Source organism: Podarcis raffonei, chromosome 15, assembly GCF_027172205.1.
Source record: "Podarcis raffonei isolate rPodRaf1 chromosome 15, rPodRaf1.pri, whole genome shotgun sequence".
NCBI lineage: Eukaryota > Metazoa > Chordata > Lepidosauria > Squamata > Lacertidae > Podarcis > Podarcis raffonei.
The window spans coordinates 1,647,610-1,670,139 of NC_070616.1; the positions used below are offsets into that span (position 1 = coordinate 1,647,610).

The window sequence follows — 22,530 nt, forward strand, 5'->3', positions numbered from 1 at the left end:
CCCTGGGAAGCCTGTGTGTTTCATCCAAGGATAGAGACAGACCTGAGCAACAGGCCAGTTGTTTTTTTAATCTCCAGACAGGGAAATGAGCCGCTGTGTGTTTCTCCCTCCCAAAAGGCCTCGGGGCAACCTGAAACCTGCCCTGCATCATCTAAGCCTCATCGGAGTGTCTGCTGCCTCCTCCCTCAAGGCTCTTACAGGATGCAAGATGATGGCTTCACCACCAGACAACTTCCTTCCTCACCCCGCTCCTTTGATTTGTTTGCTAACTAGCCTGGGATGAAGAGTTCTGGAGGAGGAGTCAGAAGCTTGCACACTATTTGGTGATGTTTTAGCTCACAGGGAGGCAAACTAAGGCCTAGGGGCCGGATCCGGCCTAATCGCCTTCTAAATCCGGCCCGTGGATGGTTCGGGAATCAGCATGTTTTACATGAGTAGAATGTGTGCTTTTATTTAAAATGCATCTCTGGGTTATTTGTGGGGCATAGGAATTCGTTCATTTCCCTCAAAAAAATCTAGTCTTGCCCCCCACAAGGTCTGAGGGACAGTGGACCAGCCCCCTGCTGGAAAGGTTGCTGACCCCTGTTTTAGCTGCTCTAATGTGGAGTTGAAAAAATAAGTCCCTGCTGCAATGATCCTCCAGTTAAATATCTGGCAAGTAGGGAAGACCTCAGACACTTCTGGTGTTCTGCCCACTTTTGGCAGGTAAGATAATTGCTACTAAACAGGTCAGGGTTGGGGAACCTCCAAGCCTCTGAATTTGGCCCAAGAGGTCATTCCGGGCACACCCACCTGTCAGTCACTTGACGTCACAGGATGTCAGGTGCAGAGAACCATTCTCCCTGACCGTAGTGCTATGTGCCAAGATTAGAGGTAAGGGGGTTTCTTCTCTCCAATCTAGGCGTTGTAGCCAACTAAGCTCTACTCAGAGTAGACCCACTGCAAGTAATGAGCTTTAGCTGTGTCTATTACCTTCAGGTCTACTCTGAGCAGGACTAGCATTAGACGCAACACTTGGAGCTAAACAACACAGGGCTAAGATTGGAGATTAACCTCTGTTTCCTTTGATGGTAAAAGGCAGCGGCAGCAGGAGAAGCTTATCAGTGATCTCAGTGCTGGACAGCGCCAAGATCAGAGATAAGCCTGGGCTCGCTCCCAGGCTTGAAATTTGAATCACTGGGCATCATACGATGCCAAGTGACCAACAGGCGGGTGACCCCGCCCACCTGTTAAAAAATGGATCCGGAGGGTGGGCTAAAAACGCTTGTCCACCCCTGATGTTGGCAAAAGCCAAGTCTTGAATGTAGACACAATGCCAGACGATAAACCCCTCGGAGGCAGGGGGGAAATAAATGTAGTAACAATAACAGCCCTCCCTGAAAGCTTGGAGAGCTTCTGCCAGTCAGTGTAGGCAACACTAAGCCAGGTGGACCAATCCCCTGACTCAGCATAAGGCTGCCCCCCCCCCCGCTTTCCCCATCCAGCCCAGAGATCGTACGCACATCTTTGCCCCTGATCTGGTCCTCTGTGAGCTGAACTTCGATGAGAGGCCTGACGGTGGTGAAGAGTTTCCACCAGGGCCAGTTCTTCACCCCCTTGTTCTTCTTGATGTTCTTCTGCACACAGCGGATGGCCAGGTCTTGGATCTGCATCATTTGGGGGGGGGGACGGAGAAGAGGAGGAGGAAGAGGAGGACACCTGGTCAAGAAAACCCTCCTGGAAACAGCAGCGAACCCCCCTACACACACACACTTCCTCAATGGGAGGCCTTGGCCTGTGGGTCAGTGTGGTGCAGTGGTTAGAGCACCAGACTAGGACCTGGGAGACCAGAGTTCAAATCCCCACTTGGCCACTGGGTGTGACCTTGGGCCACTTCCTGCCTCTCTCAACCTCGCCTACCTCGCAGGGTTGTTGTGGGGTTTAAAGGAGGAGTAGGGAGAACTGCATATGCCACCTAGCGCTCCTTGGAGAAAGAGGTGGGATACAAAATGCAATAAAATACAAAACAAATTGAAAGCCTAAGGCAAGGGTGCATGTGGGGGTGTTCCTGAACTCTTCTGCGAGACTACACGTCGGGGAGAGAGGAGAATCTGCAGGCAAGAAAGGGAGTTACGCTTTCCCATCTTAAAATTAGTCATCATTCCGTCTCCTTTATTACTGTTTCCCGCTGGCAAAGCAGCCACCCCCCCAACCCCTGCCATAAAGCCTAATCTTGCCGAAAACATTGGGCCCGCTTGGCCGTCTCGTTTATGCACTCGGTAATAAGCGGAGGAGCTGACACAGCTCTTTAATCTGCACGCTAACGGCCTCTGCCCGCCCTGCCACTGCAAAGAGCTCCCCCGCCCACCCCCAAGCAAAACAGGAAAGCTAGGTCGTGGAGCTGCTTGCTTTGCATGCAGAAGGACCCTGGTTCAACCCCGGGGGGAAAGACTCTCTGCCTGAAACTCTGGCGAGCTGCTGCCAGTCAGTGTAGGCAACACTGAGCTAGATGAAGCTGGCTGCAAGATTATGGCAACTTCGCATTTAAATCAGCTCTTTTTTCAGAACCATGAGGACTGGAATCTTTCTTTCTTTTTAAGGGGAAGGGCTGCAGCCAAGTGGTAGAGCTATCTGCTCTGCATGCAGAAGGCCCCGGGTGCAATTCCTGGCAACATATTCTGGGAGGGGGGCGAGGCTAGGAACCTCCTTCCTGCATGAAAGTCCAGACAGCCACTGCTGCCCGTCAGTGGAGGCAATCCTGAACTGGATGAACACATGCGTGTGATTCAGCATAAGGAAGTTTCTGATGTTCCTACGCTCCACACCATCCCAACCCAACGGAGAGAGACAAACTTGCCCCTCTGTTCTAGAGCCCCTGCAGGATTCCTTCCCCACGCCCAGGACTCCCTTCCCATGCCTGGAAGAAGGTGAACTTGCCCTCCTCATCTTCTCCTAGGGATGGAGGGGACCCTCACAGCCGCCCCCTAATGTCATGAGAGACATCTCCCCCCACAAACATACACACACAGATATAAAAAGGCACGTGTGCACCTATACAGAGAGAGGGAAAGAAAAAGAGAGAGAGAGAGAGACTCCGTACCTGCTAGAGGATTAAAGATCCCTCTTCCCTAAACTTGGGGAGTTCCCAGCTGTGCTCTGTGCAGAGCTTGCAATCCTGGGCCTCTGCCCAGTGCCTGTGGGAGGCACAGCTGCCCATTTTAGGCCAAGCAAGGAGGCCGCCAGCAGGAGACGTAAACGCAAGAGGGGTGGCAAGAGCAGGATGGGGGGAGTGTTTGTGTGTGTAAGAGAGAGAGACAGACAGAGACATGGAGGCAGGCTGACACTAATTCCCCTTCCTCCACCCCCCTCCTGGGCTCCCCCTGCCCCCACCCCCCAGAATACCTTTCTCTTCTTGAAGTGCTGGCGTGCAAGGAAGCCCCGACAGGCCGCCTGGAAAAGCGTGATGTTCCTGCTCATCTGCTTATCCCGCTGCTCCTCCAGCTTGGGCAGTGTCCCTGCCCGGAAAAACACCTTTTCAAGGGGGGTGGGAGAGAAGATGGAGGGAGAAAGAAAGGGGGAAGGTTAATTCACAGCGCTCTATTCCAAACCATGAGGCCTAGAATCTTTCCTTTTAGGGGAAGAGCTGCAGCAGTGGTAGAGCTACCTGCTTGGCCCGCAGAAGGTCCCAGGTTCAAGTCCCAGTGGCATCTCCAGGTCGGGCTGCAGGAGATCACTGCCTGGAATGCCAGAAAGCCACTGCTGCCAGCCTGGGCAGACAATGCTGAGCTAGGTGGGCTGTTGGCCAATGGGCCCTTCTGGTCCAGCATCCTGTGCTCACAGTGGCCAACCAGACGCCCTTAATGAGAAACTCACAAGCAGGATCTAAGCACAACAGCACTCTCCATGGGCGAAGAACTTACATTATTGGGGTGTTATTGTGTATGCATTGCCTAATCACCATGCTCTGGGTTAGGGTAGGATATTTAATTATATATCTATATGTTGTTGTTATACAGTGGTACCTCTGGTTGCCAACGGGATCCGTTCTGGAGGCCCGTTCGCAACATGAAAAGAGTGCAACCTGCAGCGGTGCGTCTGCGCACGTGCGGGTTGCAATTCGCCACTTCTGCACATGTATGTGACGTCATTTTGCACGTCTGTGTATGTGCAAGCAGTGAAACCCGGAAGTAACCCTTTCCGGTACTTCTGGGTCACCGCGGGACATAACCTGAAAGAACGTAAAATGAAGCGGACGTAACATGAGGTATGACTGTCTATTGAAAGAACTGAAAAAATATTTTTTTAAAAAAAGAACAGGAGGGCAGAGGAGAAAACTTCTCCCCTCCTGTGGCTCCCAGTGACCAGTACTGAGTATTCAGAGGCATCACTGCCTCTGACCATGGAGGCAGAGTGTGGCCACGGACCCTGCAAGTTCTGTGGAGGGGGATCTGGGAGCTAACTGCCCAGCGAGCTGCTGCCCAGCTTCTGCTCTGAGCAGCACCAGAGGCTAATTTCACTTTGGAGCTTTCGGAAGGGGGTGGGGAAGGAAGGCAGGCAGGGAAGTACGTGCCCAGCTCAGCCAAGCCTGCCCTCCGCTCACTTTGAATCCACAGGCTCCCGGAGCGTGCTGAATTGTTGTGACAAACCTTCGCTTCCTCCTCCCCTCCCACGCCGGGCAAGTCTGTCCCCTCGCATTAGCCAGCGGTGAGGCAGCCGGCAGAGGCACGGCTCTGACCGAGTTACGGGAGGAAGAGAGACCCCTCTCCGATGAACCAAAAGCAGGCCAGAAACTGGCGCTGCAGCAGCTGCGTCCTCTGCCCTGTGACACTGGTGGCTCCTGTCCAGTGAGGTACCCAGCCACACACACACACACACACACACACACACACACACACAGCTCGGTCCTAAGGGCAAGTCATGCCAGACTGTGCATATTCTAGAAGGGTGCAGAGGTGGAAGCCAGAGAATGTAGCTCCCAACCATCTGCATTTCTGTTTGCAAAAAAGATAAATGTTTCTAGGCCCAGTCATTTATTTATTTATTACCCGCCCTTCACTGTAAGGTCCTGGGGTTTTTTACAGCATGAAAAACAACACAGAAAACAATTTACAGCGACTTGCAACCATACAAATAAGGTGAGACCTAAAAACCTCATGTGTCAAATGCCAGGGGAAAGAGGGGTGTATTCAGAATTTGCCGAAAGCTGTATAAGGAAGGTGCCAGATGGAACTCTGTGAGGAGGGCTGCCACAGAGAAGGCCCTCTCCGCCTGGGCCACCACCACCCAAGCTTCTGAGGGCAAAGGCACTGCCAAATGCTTGCTGCAGTTTGGACAAACTGAACTTTATGAGTCATCTTCAAGGGCAGCCCCACAGAGAGTATGTTACAGTAGTCTAGCCTGGAAGTTACCAGGACATGGGGTAGGCCGACAAAGTCATGCTCCAGTACCCAGTCCTTTCGACTCAGCCTTTAAGGCTTGTTCCAGCCAAGCCAAGTTCACCTGCCCTACACTTCTCTGCAGGCTCTGAGCATCAACTGATTCTAGGGCCTTGCAAAGAAGTGTACCTTTGCCCAAACAATCAGATTTCTCCGGACACCCCTTCTCAATCTTCCCACCTGGAGGGGACACAGCCCACCGTTCACAGCCTGGCCACAGACCCTTCCCCAGCCCCCCTCCCCCCCGAGTGAGGAGAGAGGCCCCTCCCTGAAGGTGCACAGGTTGGTCTTACCCGGCTCAGGCCCATGTGGAAGCTGCTCTTCTCCAGTTCCAGCGACTCCAGGAGCTCCTCCACAGCCTGGGAAGGGGGGGGGGGAGAGAAAGGCGCATCAGGCACCAGCAACCACATTAGCAGAGGGCATGCTGGGAAGTGCAGCCAATAACTGGAGACCAGCTGCAGCCCAGCTGCAGAGTGCCGGCTTTCCATGCAGCTCAAGGGCAGCTCCAGGTGTGGCTGGCAGAGGCTGCTAACCGAAACCCAGTGGAGCCCTCTGCCAGTCAGTGTAGACAACACTGGTCTGGATAGCCTAACCGTCTGGTTTTATAGAAGACAGTTTCCTGTTTTGGTTTGGTTCTTGTTTCCATTATGTATTTTGTGTTTTTATATTCTGTTTTGATTTTGTGAACTGCCCTGAGATCTACGGATGAAGGGCGGTATACAAATTTCATTAATAATAATAATTTCGTAAAATCTGTATGTTGCTTTTTTAAAACAACAACAACAACAACTGATTAAACATGCAAAAAAAATTGGTTAGAATATACAGACAGAGCAGTGGGAACATATGTGGACTAAGAGGTTTAAATTTACATTGCGTTATGATCTTAAAGGGAACTTTTCATAAAATGATGTACTGCTGGGAATCTATTTAGAATGTATATTGGTGTTTCAAGTGTTTGCTGGAAGGCAGCTTCCGACGTAGCTGCGTTGCTCCCCACCCCTAGACAGGCTGCACAAGACCCTGTTAGTGCCCAAAGAGTTCTGGGCCCATTTCCTGACTGTCCATTGCACATGCAGTCGCCCCCACTTCTCAGCTTCAATAGCCTACATACCCGCCTCTCGTCCGTGACGATGTAATTGCGCCCGTGCTTCTTGGTCAGGTGAGGGGCCAGGACGTCAAAGCGCCGCCGGAACTCCGCAAAGACCATGTGGTCGGGGTAGCCTGTGGGGAGCAGCACAGAAGCAGAGCGGGGTGTTAATGGAGCATGGATGGAATGGGGAGAAGGGAGTGGCGCGGGGGAAATGATACTAGAACTCAGGGCCATCCAGTGGAGAGGAATGTATGAAGATCCGGGACTATACAAAATAAACCTCTCCCCGTAGTGCATTGTTAACCTATGGAACTCACTCCCACAGGAGGCAGTGACGGCAACCAACTTGGATGAGAAGATTAGAGAAATTCACAGAGAAGATGGCTATTAGTGGCTTCTAGCAGTAGGAAGAAGATGCTCACAAACAGAGGACGAAGATGAGAGCATGCTGTTTGCATCTAATAGCTAGTAGACTAAGGCAAACTGCTTCTGTACATAGAGGCCCCACTATACGAATTCATGGCTGTAGGCTGTAGGTTAATCATACAAGTTTTAAAAGTACATACAGGTTTTAAAAACAACAATTTCTCTGAAGCACAGAATAATATTCTGTTTGTGATGTGTTTGTGTGTCACAGACGGCATCGTCTTTGAACACATCAATACATCTTTATTTATCCAGGTTTTATGGCCAATTGTTTTATGAAGTTTTTATTCTGCTGGTTTTAACTGCTGTCTGTAATATCTTACTATTTTGTTCTCAATTTTCTCTCTGGGCTCCCTTTGGAGATATTTGCATGCCATCTACTGCCCAATTATAAGTTTTGTTTTTCAAGCACAAACATGAAAAGAAGCAACAGGAATTCTCTGCCAAAAGATTCTCTTGTGGCTTCTTCAAAGACTTTGATACATACCACCAGCTTCTTTTTTAAAAAAGCGTTAAAACATCACAAAATTAGAAATACAGAAAAGCCAACACTTAAAAAAAATGGTTAAATGTTGTTGCCCTGCTAATAACCATATCAACGGGAAACAACAAACCTCCCCATCTTTCATGAAGATGCACAAAAGGAACTACAACTTCAGCACAACGCAAGAAAACAAAGCCACAGGGATTTTCTGCTGAAAACATTCTCCTGCGGCTTTTTGAAAAAAGGCTTTTTCAAATATCTGAAGGGCTGTCACATGGAAGATGCAGCAAGCTTGTTTTCTGCTGTTCCAGAGGGTACGACCCGAACCGACGGGAGTCAAATTGTCAATGGCTTCTAGCCATGGTGACGATGCGCTGCCTCCACAGCTAGAGGCAATGAAGCTTGCAAGTGCCAGTCGCTGGAGATTGCGGGAGGGCAGAGGGCTCATGTGAGGGTTGACCACAGGCCTCTGGCTGGCCGCTGTGAGAGGAGGAGGAGGAGGCTCCACTAGGTGGGCCTGATCCAGAAGGTTCTTACGTTCTTAAAGGAGATTCCAATGTAGGAGGAATTTCCCAATGGCAAGAGCCGCCCGACAACGGAACGGGCTCCCTTGGAAAGTGGTGGACTCTCCTTCACTGGAGGTGGTCATCTGTTCAGGAATTTTAAACTATTCCTCCTGCACTGCATGGGGTTGGACTAGATGACCCCTGGAGTTTCCCCCTCCCAGCTCTACATTTCTATGATTCATTGGAGATTTTTGAAGAGAGGTCAGATAGCCACCTGTCCAGGATTTTCACGTTGCGATTTCTGCATTGCAGGAAGGTTATACTAGGTGAGGTCCCTTCCAACTTGACACTTCTATTATTCTAGTATACACACACAGAGAGAGAGAGAGAGAAAGAGATGCACAGAGGACAAAATAGGCATCACCCAAACTCTTCTGCATTGCAGGGGGTTGGAGTAGATGACCCTTGGAGTTTCCCTCACATCTCTACAATTCCATGATTCTGTGGCTTTAGTAAACACACGGCAGCCTACAGTGCAAACCAGAATGCACATCGCCACATTTAAAAAGGAACGTATATGCCTCTGACAGCACCAAATGCTGAGGGTAAAACACAAACACACACCGACATGAAGGAAGGAGCTAGGTGACCAGGCCTTTGCTTGCTAACTTCCCTGCAGCTCCCATTCAACCCAAAACCAGTAGACTGACAGAGGATTGGTCCGCCCCACGCTCAAATTCCAAATATGGCCATGAGGAGGGAGAGGAGGCTCCCCCTGGCATGGAAAAACTTGGCTGGCATGCTGAGATCAGCCAGGGAGTCATTTGAGACAGAGAGCAGGAGAACGACCCACCCCTCCCCAAAGGCCTCGCTATAAGGCGGCGCTCAGCGTGTCAATTGCCATCTTTGGTTGTGCAGCAGCTCTCTGGGGTGGGGGGAGAAGCTTCAGCCCGCAAGGTGCGGCGGCGTTTGATGACACGCAACACCCCCAGAACTGAGCCTTGCAGGAGGCAACCGTCCAGGGGTGCAGAGCTTGTTTAGAAACAGAACGACATTCACAAGCGGCACCTCAGCAAACTTCTCATCTCGCAGTTAAGAGTCTAAACACTGGATTAGGGCTCGGATCTCCAGGGGAGATAAAAGCTCGAGTGCGCAAGAAAAACAGAGGGTTCCCCAGAAGTGGGGAGGGAAGAGCAATGGGAAGATGCCTTACACTAGGCCAGATGTGTTCATCTAAGCCCTGTTTTGCCTACTCTGACCGGCAGTGACTCTCCAGGCAGAGAGAGAGGACATGCTCTGTTGCAGCTTGGCCAGAGGAAGGTGCCCGGTTGTGCTGCTGCAGATGCACTAAGTTTTAAAACTACAGTGGTACCTCGGTTTAAGAACAGCCCTGTTTACGAACTACAGTGGTACCTCGGGTTAAGAACTTAATTTGTTCCAGAGGTCCATTCTCAACCTGAAACTGTTCTTAACCTGAAGCACCACTTTAGCTAATGCTGCTGGGTGATTTCTGTTCTCATCCTGAAGCAAAGTTCTTAACACAAGGTAATATTTCTGGGTTAGCAGAGTCTGTAACCTGAAGCGTCTGTAACCTGAAGCGTATGTAACCCGAGGTACCACTGTATTGGATTTATGAACTCTGCAAAACCAGAAGTAGTGTCCCGGTTTGCGAACTTTACCTCGGTCTAAGAATGGAAGCCAAATGGTGGAAGGGCACGGGCGGCAGGAGGCCTCATTAGGGAACGCACGCCTTGGTTTAAGAACAGTTTCGGTTTAAGAACGAACTGTATATTGTTTACTAAAGTCAAAGCTATGTGCAAAGATTCCTTCCCACCCCCCCAAAAAAAATCTCCCTTCAACTCAATGAGTGGGGGATGAGTTATGGCCTCATCTCGCACTGCAGCAGACAGACAGGAGCTGCATTCCAGACTGGTAGAGGCTCTGCAGGGAGATTCTGCAACGCGTCACTGACACAACGAAAGTGTCAATAGTGGTAGGTGTGCATTCCGCATTCTGCTTTATTAGTAGCTCTGCAATGTTTCCCCAGTGCTATTGGCATCTGGAGGGACGCTCACACAACTATTGTGCAACAGAAAATAAGCCGGTGCACTTTGGGCATTAAATGTCACAGGATTCCAGCAGGAAAGTTCAGGGTGAGTGTGGATTGGCAACGAAGCAGTATGGATGCCCCAAAACGCCTGCAGGCACAAACACCACTGAAAGCGGGATAGTGGATAATTGCCCCGATACCATCATGAACGTAAATCAACCTGAATGCACCATTCTGAAAGACACCAAGAAGGGCCCAGGGTTGTTGCGGTTATTGCTATGATGATGATGATTATCATGTTAATGACCTGTCCTTCGCCGTAAGGCCCCATGGCAAGATACAGCATTAAAGCACAGTATTAAAAACCAATTACAAACAATTTACAATTATAAAGATAAGATGGGTCCTAAAAGCATACACCTCAAGTGCCAAAAGTCAGGGTAAAGAGGTGTCTCTTCAGCAATTTCCAGAAGCTGTGCAATGGTGTCAGGGCACTTCTGTGGGGAGGAAGCCCCACTGCTGAGGAGCCACCACAGAAGAGGCCCTTTCCCCCTGGGCCACCCCCCTCCAAGCCTCGGAGCATGAAGGAAATACCCTTCCACAGATCTCAGCACCCAAGAGGGTCTGTAGAGCTGAAAGAATGATGGTTAAGCCCTACAGACCCATTCCGTTTGCACCAAGCCCTCTGAGGAAAGCCTGCAATGAAAGGGGAGGGCTGCCCCATAGCTCCCCATCCCTCCTCCCCTGCACAGCGAGTCCCTCCTTGTTGAAAAGGGGTCCAACCACACTGCTTCCCCCCTCCTCCCGGCTTGGGACGCGGCACGTGCCCACCTGCACCCCCACCCCACCCCACCCGCAGGCAGCGGGAACTAGAATGGATTCAGCTTATTGACTGTGTACGGATTGCAATTAAATTTATGGGCAGAGATAGCGATGTTGATTCTTCAGGTCTTAATTAATCATCAGCATCATCGACCAGAGCAGCAGAGCCCCCTCCCCTCCCCCACAAGGCCATTGATCTTGGGCGCTGCGCACAAACATTGATCTTGCTTCAGAGCACTAACAACCTGGTTTTGAAATAATAAACACCAATTCCCCCACACATCTTTCGGAAGGCTGAGTACAGGAGGGCGCTTGTTCTGGGGTCTTCCCAAGGAGCAGGGGTGGAGGGGGATATGGATGGAAGCTGCCACTAGTGGTTTGAGGAACAGGGAGGCAGGAGGAATAGACTACTAGCCACAGTTCAGAGGCAAGGGAAGGCATGTTTGTCAGGGCTACAGGTTTGAAAAAGCATTTCTTTTCCAGGTGCCAAAGAACAGTTCTGCTTCCCTGTACTCCTTGCAAATCACACATTTATTTGCATTGCCCTCACCTGTGCCCTCACGCAGTCAAACCTGATTGGCTATTGTGCATCATCCAGTTTACTACATGGTCCCTGACTAATAAGAGGAAGAAACTGCAACAGCGGGGGTTGAATCAGATGGAAAAAGGAGACTACCCACAGATTTCCAAGTGCTTCTCAGGGGACAACTCCAACTGAATGCTGGAAGTGGAGAACTTTCAGGTGAGCCCCAGGTATTCTCCTTCTGCCTTTCTAATCCAAACACATGAGCATGTGGCCTACTGTGTCTTCAAATTTCCCCCAGTGCAAGGCACAGATGAATGAACTGCCCTGCAGCCCCAACAGGATGTGACTTCAGGGTATCCAGGGGGTGGAACTCACAAGAATTTCCACTTGTGCAAAGGGACTCCCCTTCTCCCCTGTGTGCCCTGCACCCTTCCCAAACAGCTCCAGAGAGTAGGGAAAACCTCTAGAAGAGACTGGGGGGGGGGGGACATGGCAGAGAGGAGAAAGGGGGAAATCCTGTGGCACAAGTAGAACATAATCCGAGCCAACTGGATCAGGCGATTGCCCCACCTAGCCCAGCATCCTGTTCTCACAGTGGCCAGCCAGATGCCCCAATCAGAAACCCTCAAGCAGGATTCGAGCACAAGAGCCCTTTCCCTGTTGGCTGTTTCCAGGGACTGGTGTTCAGAAGCATCGCTGCCTCTGACTAGGGAGGCAGTGCATAGCCATCCTGGCCAGGAGCTATTCATACCCTGCTCTTCCTTGCCCTGATGCGATGTTCACTTAGCACTCCACTGGATACAACCCAGGGACTTCATTACAGGCAGGGGCAGAGCGACGCTTCCTGCTCCCACAGCACTTGCCTGCAGGTGATCACAACACAACTGCTTCGGGGGGCAGGGTACCAACCTTGGCGGTACATCCGAAGGGCATCGAGGAGCCGGGAGCCCCGGATCTGGGCCCTCAGGAGGGGTATGTCCAGCTGCATGAGGCCGGCCTCGCAGTGCTCCCCGTGCAGGTCCAGCTCGCTGGTGCTCACTCTCCGCGTGCACAGCCCTCTGGAGTCCCCGCTCCAGCTGTCCGCCTTGGGCAGGAAGCAGTGCACAAAGTGGAGCTTGGACTTCTTGAGGGTGTCGATCAGCGCGTCCTGAAGGGAAGAGGGGAAAGGGAGGGAGAATTAGTTGAGGGCGTCTGGGATGGGATGAATCAGCCCTCTCTGCAGACCCCAGGATCCAACTAAAGGGATCTGCAGAGGGCCGTGAGTGTGCTTGTGTGTGCTCTGAGTAGCCTGATCTGCTGTGGCAGGTCAGGTGGCAATCATGCCAAACTCAGCCAATCAGTAAGGGGGCAACTGCATCAGCTCTGCTGTGACAGGCCAGCTCCATCAGTCCTCCTCTCCCTCTACTGTCACCCAGAAGCACCCATTCCAGCAAACTTCCGCAGTGGGAGGGATAGGAAGCAGAAGGTTCCTTCTATCAGCTCTTGCCAAAAGCCCAGCTCCATCAGGCGCCTCTGGCCCCTGCACTGTGCCTGTTGGTCATTCTAGGAACTATAGGTTAGAAATTGATGCTTGAGTTTTCATTTTCATTTCCCTCATCCCTCCCTCTTTCCCCTTGCATATCATGCTTTTTAGACTGTAAGCCTGCAGGGGCAGGGGCCGTCTTGTTTTACCTGGCTGCATGTAAGCTGCTCTGGGAGCCGTTTTGGCTGAAGAGCAGGATACCAATGCTCTAAGTAAGTAAATAAATGACAAGCACAAGTGCTTGCAAAGGCAGAGGAAAGGCCCTTTTGATCCTGCGCTAGGAAAGGGACATCTCCTCTGCCAATGCAGCTGCTGAGCCCCCTCCTAGGAACAGATGCTTCCATGGGACTGGGCTGCCTCAAAACAAGCAGGCGGTCAGATACTGAGGCAAGCAGGCCCTGCAGGGAAGAAGTGATCCCCGCCAACCTCTCCCAAAAAGGCTCGTCTTCATTCTCTCAGCGTTTTCAAGGTCAGCCCAGTACTGGGCCACACTAAAAACCACGCAGTGCTTCCTTCTGGTCAGCCACAGGGCCAGCTACGGGGACTTACCACTTGCAGCTTGATCTGGATGCAGACTGACTTCTTCTTCACGGCTGCCACGCCCGTGGTGAAGGTCTTCCGCATGCTTGTGGCCCTGCGCAAAGCCAGCTGAGAGCCTCCTTCCAGGCCAGCGATGGACCCAGACAGCACCATTCCTGTTCCAGCTCGGCCTGCGAAGAGGCTGCTGATTATTTTCCTGAGGAAGCGGGAAGAAGAGGGAATCAGCACCATGGCCAGATGGAGGAGTGGACGCAACAGCAGGAGCAGCTAGCAGCCCAACTCTCTTCAAGGCCGTTGGGATGAAGCTGCTTTGGGGAAGGGGACTCCAGGCTGCGCCGATTGTCCTTCCAACCAGCAGAGGGAGTGCTAGATAATCAGGGACACCCCTGCTTCAGGTTAGGCGAGGAAAGGGAAGGGAAATAAGACCTGCTCTGGGGAAAGAGAGGGGCAAGAGTAGCTTGGGGCCAGCATCTTCATGAAGATACCAGCATGGGGTTAAACACATACACAGACACACGATGATGAATGAAACAAGCACTTCTTCTTAGACTGGGACAGACTCCCTACCTGAAACCCAGTCGCTGCCAGTCAGTGTGGACAATACTGAGCCAAACAGACCAAAGGAAATGATTCTGCAAAGGGCAGCTTCCTATACAGTGGTACCTCTGGATACGCACACCTCCGGTTGCATATCCTTCAGGATGTGAATGTGGCAAAGTATTTTTCTGAGTTTCACTGCACACGCATGTACAGAAGCGGTCTACCGCCATGCGCGCATGCACAGAAGTGGTCCCTCCGGTTGCGGAAACATCGGGATCTCCAGAACGGATCCCGTCCACAACCAGAGATACCACTGTATTCATCAGCATGACAACACCTTGCTTTATTTTTATGATAAGGCCAGAGCTCAGTGGCAGAGCCCCTGCACTGTAAGCGTAAGGTCCCAGGTTCAATCCAAGGCATCTCCAGGTAGAGCTGGCAGAGAGCCCTACCTGAAATTCAGGAGAGCTGCTGCCTAAACCTACCCCCTAACCCCAACTCTAACCGGTCAGGACAATACTGAACTAGATGGATCAAGTGCACTTTCCTATGTTCCTAAGAGGCACAGGCATCCTGCATCCTGCATCCCCAGTGGACAGGTGTGTTAAATAAAACAGGGGTTTGGCTTTGCCATAACTGCAACCCTTTCATACCTGATTTGGGGAGGAGAGAGAAAGCACTACTGTCTCATAACAAATGTAACTGATCTGTAGAAAAGACTTTACAAGCTGAAAAATGAGAATGCACATATTTTGTAAACCAAGAAAATCTTTAATAAAAACTATTATATTTTTTAAGGGTGAGAGGAGGGAAGGAGGAAGGGAGAGGAGGGGTGACACAGAGAGAGCAAAGGAGAGAGAGAGAGAGAGAGAGAGAGAGAGAGAGGATAATGTGCTTGCAACTTACTTCTGAGACTCCTGCAGGAGAGTCAAAGTGTTCTGGGATGCAGGATTCTGCCTGACATAGTTCAGCCAGCCAGTGGTGTCATATTCCACCCAGTTGGTACCATAGCTGTGCCCCAGGAAGAAGTGCCGTGGCCTACTGCTTCGGAGCAGCGGGTTGTGCCCTGCAAAGAGAGAAGGCAAGGCACAAACTGTCAAGCAGACTGCTCCTCACTCACATCTGGCCTGCTTGGGTATGCCCAAAATCAGACACTGCTGTAGGTCCAGGACTCAGAGAGGGCTCTACCCACTAAATGTAGGCTTAAGGGCGCTTGCTTCAGACTAGGTGGGGGTGGTTGTTTTTTTGTGGGTGCCCTCTGCATTATTATTAATTTGATTTATTACCCACCCTTCACCCTAAGGTCCCAGGGTGGGGTGACTGTTAGGATATTTCCGTATCTACGGGAGATCGATGGATCGTCCGGAGGCAACGTGGAACCATGATGGACTCTGTCTCCCTGGCAGTATCCCAACAGTGACAACAATTTACAACATGGCATGAAAACCAGTTTTAAAACAAACTGCAGGGCAATGTTGCAACAACAGGGCAGTGGTGGTGGATTTATACTGGGCTGTCTGCACATCATTCCTCTTTTGTTAGTTGTTCTGTGATGCTTCCCCAATGTGATGGCGTAATTGCTGCCTAGAGAGGCATTTGCACAACTACGGAGCATCAAAAGCTGACAATGAAAAATAAACCAGCACATTTGTGAATTAAAAGTTGCAGTATTTCAGCAGGAAGTTACAGGGCTGAAACAAAGCATTATGTCCATCCCAAAGCTTTCCAACTCTACAATTCTATGATTCACAGGAGCAAAGAGAATTATAAACGGGATGGCATAGTACTGCTTTGATGCCACCAGGAGCACAAATAACCATGAATGCATGATAAAAGGGGCATCTGGAGGGGCTCCAAAATAAAACAGGCAAATGGCCATGAGAAGCACTTTAAGTACCTAAGAAGAGCCTGCTGAGTCAGGCCAAGCGCCCATCTAGTCCAGCCCCCTCTTCTCACAGGGGCCAATCAGTTGTCACAATGGGAAACCCACAAGAAGGACCTGAGCACAAGAGCCCTCTCCCCTCCTGCGGTTTCCAGCAACTGGGATTCAGAAGCATCACTGCCTCTAACTGTGGAGGCAGAGCAGAGCTATCCCGGCTAGCAGCCACTGAGAGCCTTCTCCTCCTCCATGAACTTGTCCCATCCTCTTCTAAAGCCATCTAGGTTGGTGGCCACCGATGCCTCCTGGTAGGAGCACGTTCCATAGTTCAACTAGGCAATGCATGAAGAAGGACTTTGTTTTACCTGTCCTGAATCTTCCTACTTTCGAAGGGGGGGTGCGGTGCTCATATGGAAGAAGGCATTTCCTGAGACAGTCGGCAGAATTTCACCCCTTTACAGCCCTTGTTTTAAATTATTTTTCATAGAATCATAACACTGTAGAATTGGAAGGGACTCCAAGGGTCATCTAGTCCAATCCCCAGCGATGCAGGAATCACAGCTAAGGCCAGCCCTCCTTGCGCCTTACCTTTCTTGTCTCCGTCCTGTGGGCCGTAGTAGGTGAACAGCCGCTCCAGCAAAGTGTCCTCGTTGCCTCCGGGCTGCAGCGACTCCTCCTCCAGCAACCACAGCAGGCCGCGGGCCTCGTCGGTCCGGGCCAGGGAGCGGACCTGCAGGTAGGAGCCGCCCAAGACCCCCCGCTGTGTTATTAGGGTCTGTAACCTCCACCAAGAAAGCTGGGTGTGGTAGGACAGGGAGGGAGGCAAGGGGGCGGGGAGCATCTTGCCCGAGAGGGGCTGCCCCATTCTTGGGGGCAGCACTGTGTACTGCTAGCCATGCATGCACACACACACACCCTGGGTATCCTCCTCCCCTTGCGTAAGCTGCACACATCGCCACAAGCCTGCCTGGGAAAGCCCAGCCCTAGGAGCAATGAAGTGGTGAAAGCCGGGGGCAGGCGGGGGCAGCCTTGCGCTCGGCTCCAGCTTTAAAAACAAATACTTTGCCCAGGAAGAATCAATACTTAATACCAGAGACAGGAGAAACACACATTGTCTAGTAAAATGTTCCCGCACAAGACGTTTACTCGGTAGAAATTCAATCTGGAGGCTTAAGCAGCAAAATTACTCCCCGCAACTCAGCGGGGAGCAATTGGAGGAGCAGCTGCTCTCAACACACACACACACACACACACACACACAGGCTTCAGTGCTGCAGCAGCTGCCACCCTTGGTACCTGAAGTTGCCAAACTCAGGAGAAAAGGGGAAGGGCCATCACTTAGTGAGAGGGGGACCCTGCTTGGCATGCAGGATCCCAGGTTCAGCCCATGATGGGTGGAAATGTCCCCCTGCCTGAAACCCTGGAGAGACATAGCAGATGCTACTGAGCTAGAAGGACTGGTGGTCTGATTGAGCATAAGGTAACGTCCTATGTTCGGGACGCAGGTGGCGCTGTGGGTTAAACCACAGAGCCTAGGGCTTGCCAATCAGAAGGTCGGTGGTTCGGATCCCCATGACGGGTGAGCTCCCGTTGCTCAGTCCCTGCTCCTGCCAACCTAGGCACCTCAAAGTGCAAATAGGTACCGCTCCGGCAGAAAGGTAAACAGCGTTTCTGTGCACTGCTCTGGTTCGCCAGAAGCGGCTTAGTTATGCTGGCCACATGACCCGGAAACTGTACGCCGGCTCCCTCGGCCAGTAAAGCGAGATGAGCGCCGCAACCCCATAGTCGGCCACAACTGGACCTAATGGTCAGGGGTCCCTTTACCATAAGAAGAGCCTGCTGAATCAGGCCAAACAGGGACCACCTGGTCCAGACCTTGTTCTCACAGGCCTCAAAGGGAAGCCTGCAAGCAGGACCCGGGCGCAAGAGCACTCTTCGCTCCTGTAGTTTCAACAATTGGTATTCAGAAGCATTGCTGTCTCCATTCATGGAGGCAGAGCATAGCCACCATGGTTAGTAGCCATTGATACCTTTCCCCTCCAAGAATTTGTGGAGTCCTCTTTCAAAGCCATCCAAGTCGGTGGCCATCACTGCCCCCGTAGCAGCAAGCAGCATAGCCTGACTACGTGCTGCACGAAGGACTTTCTCTTATCTGTCTATTTCAGTTCCTAAAGCAGAATCTAGATGGCAAAGCATCGCATTCAAATTAAGAAAATCCATGCATTCTGATTTCGTTTTTAAGAAGGGGTGGGTGGGGAGAATCTTCGAACAGGAGCTGGCAGTGGCAATTCAGGACGGCCCTCCTGGGAATTGCAAGGCACAAGCGTGGAAATTTCTGAGCCAGGCATGGACCTCGGCATCCCAAGATGCTTTGGTTTTTAATTGAAAGGGGAGAGGCGGAGAGATCTCTCGCCTCCGTGGCTGATGAGTTAAGACTGGCGGGTGGAAGGAGGGAGGGAGGGAGGGAGAGAATGGGCAGTTCTTAGTGAAATCCCAGGTGCTGGCAGAGAAACCAGCAGAACTTTTGGTTTGAAGAGGCACAGAGTTGTCATGCTCTGCACTGCTTATATTCCACCCCTAAGAGAGGGAGGGAGGGAGAGAGCAGGAGAGAGTGCCTTAAAGCAGGAGTGGGCAGATCAGGACCTACTGGTTTGTCTCTGGGCAATCTGCAGTAGCTCTCTCTCCCTTGCCGGCTCCTGGCCTATAAAACAGGATACTGTTCCTGAGCCAGGCTCATGAATCCCTTAGGAACATAGGAAGCTGATGTATACTGAGTCAGACCATTGGTCCATCCAGCTCACTACTGTCTACAATAATAATAACATCTGGCAATAACCTATTAAACATTAAAAGCTTCCCAAAACAGGACTGCCTTCAGATGCCTTCTAAAAGTTCGGTAGTCGTTTTTTTGACATCTGGTGGGAGGGTGTTCCACAGGTCGGGTGCCACTACTGAGAAGGCCCTCTGCCTGGTTCCCTATAACTTGGCTTCTCGCAGCGAGGGAACCGCCAGAAGGCCCTCGGCGCTGGACCTCAGTGTCCGGGCAGAACGATGGTGGCTCTCCAAGGGTTTCAGAAAGGGGACATTCCCGGAAACCTGGGATCTGCTGCATGCAAAGCAGGAGCCTTGCCAGACACGCTGGCGTCCCTCCTCTAAAACGAAGCAAGATTAAGGGCTGACTGAAGTAGGAGCAGAGGAAGCTGTCTCCTACTGAGCCACGCCATGGAGCCACCTTGCTTGGCTTTGTCTACAATGACTGGCAGCAACTCAGCCCTACCAGGAGATGCCACTGGGGATTGGACTGGACCCGGGTGCCTTTGACGAGGGACTGTGTGCAGCTCCACTGTTGAGTTTTATTGCTGCGTGTTGGGCTCTTTCATCCCCGTCCACAGCAAGCAGAGGCCGCCCCTCTTCCAGACCGCCTCACGCTGATCTATTTCAATTGCCAATATCATTGTTGCCGTTTTCAATAATTTTAGTGTTCAGTGATTTGCAAGTAGCAGGGTTTGTGTGTTTTCAACTTAACGATTTATTTGTTTTTTAAAAAAACATTATCTCTTGAGCTTGCCAGGAGTGCTTAGGGACCAAGAATGGTAGGAAATCAATTTGGAAATAATAATAATAAGGATCTGAGCAGTGGGAGAAGGAAGGCGGGTCCGTGACCCCAGCCCTCCTGGGAGAGTCATGGTGGAGTGGTTTCAAAAGCAGCCCCACCTTTTGCAAGCGTGCGTGAAAGCTCCTTTGTTTGCAAGTAACTCACGGGCAAGAGGATAAGTGAAGTGGGGGGACACATCCCTCCCGGCCTCCTAATGCGGCACAAACTGACGAAATTCATCAGCCGCACTGCTGTGTGCTAACAGGCCCCTCCATTAGGATGACAAGCAGCAGCAGGGACTTTCAAGCCTCGCCGCCTCCCCACTCCTTTATTGGCTCAGATGCAAACGGAAAAGGAAAATTATGGGCGGACGGGACAAACGGGAGAGCAACAGCGGCTTCCTTCGCTTCCGCTGCTCCCCGCCCGACAAAGCTCCCTCCTCAGGTCGCTGGAGAGGGAGGGAGACCCTGCAGACGTTGCTGAGCCGCAAGTCCCATTGCATTGTCTATGTTTCATTGTTGTAAGCTGCTTTGACACCTATATGGTGAAAAGCTGGGTACCAATTTCAAATAAAACCAAAGCAAAATTCGCAAGAGCCCATGAGGAGCCTGCTGGGTCAGGCCAAAGGGGGCCCATTGAAACCCCATAAAATCTCTCTTCCATCCTAAAGGCCAATGTGGGGCGAAGAAGACTAGTAACACACCCTGACGCCAGGAGAGAGGGCTTTCAAAGCTCCGCAGGAGAGCAGCTGCAAAAGGCACCAGGTTCAGACCCCGAGACGTCGCATTGAAAGGATCCAAGCAGAAGGCATTGGGGAGCTGCTGCCAGTCAAAGCGGACAATGCTGGGCTAGACTGACAGCCTGACCTTGCATAAGGCAGCTGCCCATGACCCCAAATCAGAAGCCTCAGCGGCAGGTGTGCTTAACGTTGGAACAGTTCCAATCACATAAGGGGGGATGCTTCCCCACACCCTCTCACTGAAAGCAGGGAGGCCCTCCCCGCATGTACCACTTGCTACACACACACAGCCATTCTCCTTAAATGCTTTTGCCCCACACCAAAGTTGCTTTCAGTCACAGGAGCTTGGCTGCTGAGAAATGCGCTTGGGGAGAGAAACTGCAGAGGGTAAGTGGAGAAGGGGGAGCAGTGGGGTAGGTTCAGCACCTCGAACACCCATGCACCCATTCCACTGTGAAATCCATCCCCCCATGCGTGACGCCTGCGCTGCAACTCCCCAGCCCCTCTCTCTCTCTCTCTCTCACACACACAGAGTTCATAGCCCCCTTCATCCAGTCAGATCTGCCTAGATCAGAGCGAAGCCCTAACTAACCCTGACAGCCGTCTCCCTACCTGGAGCCAGCGCTTTCTCCTCGTTAGCGTTGGCTAATTGGAAGGATAAATGCTCTGCCAAGTTTGTAGCTCCCAGTCAGGAAGCCGGTTCCCTCAGTGGCAGCTGTCAGGCTGGGAGGTTTGAAATGCCCCCCACCCCCTTTCTCGCCCTCCCCGTCCTCCCCTCCCCAACATGCTCTGGGCACAGCACCCCTTGGCTAACAGCAGGGAAAACGAGGGCTTGGATCCATGCTGGGGAAGGCACCGAAGGGGTCCATGGAATGAGCCGGTTGTCCCCACTGGGCAAAGCCTTGCAAGCAGACCTCTGGGGTCACCAGGAGTGAAGCACCCCAGAAGGTGACCAAAACCCACCTAGTCCAACTCCAAAAGCAGGACCAGCCACCTCAACCACCACTCATGGCTGAAACCCAGAGAATGTGTGTATGCTGCAAGCTGAGAAGCTGCAGGGAAGGGTGTTATAGCAGAACGATGGCTCCAGAAGGCTCAAGTTAGGGGAGCCAAGATCATGGCTCAAGGTCTCAAGAAAGCTACGCAGTGTCCCCATGCAGGAAATATGCGGGGTGAAAGGAAAGCTGGAGGGTTGTTGCCACCATGCCCAGCTCCTGGACGCCCTGGCTGCTTTCGTGCCCAGGAGGCAGGACTACAGGGCTTTGGTCTGACCCCACAAGGCAAGGCTTGGTTTCTTTAGCACAGGCTGCAAGGGAACCCATTGGAAGCCTCCAAACCAAGCAGCAGAAACCACCTGCATCCCACTGTCAAGCCGGTCAGACTGGCATGAGTTCCTTCTGGCCTTGAGGATAAGGCCACGTTCACACCACACACTGAAAGTACATGGAATTCTGGGAACTGTAGTAAGTATGTAAGTGCAGCCTGGTGGATCAGGCTCATGCCCCATCAAGTCCAGCGTCCTGCTCTCACACTGGCCAACCAGGAGCCTGAAGGAAACCTGCAAGCGAGACCCAAGTGCAGGAACACTCTCCCCTCTTGCGGCTTCCAGAAACCAGTGTTCAGAAGGGTTTGCCTCCAAGTCCTCACACAGCAACAATTCCTAGCATCCTTTGCAAACTACAGTTTCCAGGATTCTTGCGACGGGAGGCTTTAAAACAGTGTGGAATTGATCTAAATCCTCTCGTCCGCACACTCACATGCTTCCATGTGTTTGTGCCCTGGGTTTCCCTGAAGCTGTGCCCAGACTGCCCAAGCCTTGCCTTTTACACACCCCAGGTCTGAGAGGCAGGCTTGCAAGGGACATATCCCAGTCCAAAATTGAGCAAAAAAAGAGAAAGAGCCCTCTCTCTCTCACGCACACACACTCCCTGGCTGGCTGTGTTATGAGAGAGAGGAAGCCTCTGTTGCTCAGACTTCAGGCAGGAAGTTGTCTTGAACCCCACCACCTGCATGCATCCGCCCCGCCCAGCAGCATCACAAAAAAGAACCACCTGCAGCCAAGCAGCTGCCCTGTTTGAGGGCAGGCAGAGGACCAGATGCAGGGAGAGGGGGCAGGAGGAGGGATGGAGCAGGAACGGGCAGCGGCGGCAGCGGCAGGAGTGGCAGCCATCCCCCGTGAAGAGCCCTCACATGCAGCTTACCAGTGCCTGGTGGGACGCTTGGTCTACTGTGGCTATAGACCCAGATGTATTAGGCTCTAAGGCATCTAAGGAAAGGTCTATGTTTTCCTAGAGAAGGACGGACAGAGGAGGCGTGATTAGTGGCCCGTGGGGCTACAGATTACAGTTAAAAAGGCAATCAGAGACAGAGAAAGAAAGAGAGGAGGGGACGGGT

At 51.9% G+C, this 22,530-nt stretch overlaps 1 protein-coding gene across 8 annotated transcripts in view; it reads right to left on the bottom strand.

The window, feature by feature from the left end:
• Nucleotides 1–22,530, bottom strand: part of MYO18A (myosin XVIIIA) — a 147,303-nt gene that overhangs the window by 47,086 nt on the left and 77,687 nt on the right. For all 8 annotated transcript variants that reach the window (XM_053366747.1, XM_053366746.1, XM_053366742.1 and 5 more), the window contains 9 exons: nucleotides 22,338–22,424; nucleotides 16,391–16,532; nucleotides 14,830–14,989; nucleotides 13,393–13,579; nucleotides 12,231–12,468; nucleotides 6,529–6,638; nucleotides 5,708–5,773; nucleotides 3,382–3,510; nucleotides 1,503–1,646 (listed from right to left, as the gene is read on the bottom strand). In XM_053366747.1, the coding sequence (XP_053222722.1) occupies nucleotides 1,503–1,646; nucleotides 3,382–3,510; nucleotides 5,708–5,773; nucleotides 6,529–6,638; nucleotides 12,231–12,468; nucleotides 13,393–13,579; nucleotides 14,830–14,989; nucleotides 16,391–16,532; nucleotides 22,338–22,424 (1,263 nt within the window). The remainder of the gene's footprint in view (nucleotides 1–1,502; nucleotides 1,647–3,381; nucleotides 3,511–5,707; nucleotides 5,774–6,528; nucleotides 6,639–12,230; nucleotides 12,469–13,392; nucleotides 13,580–14,829; nucleotides 14,990–16,390; nucleotides 16,533–22,337; nucleotides 22,425–22,530) is intronic.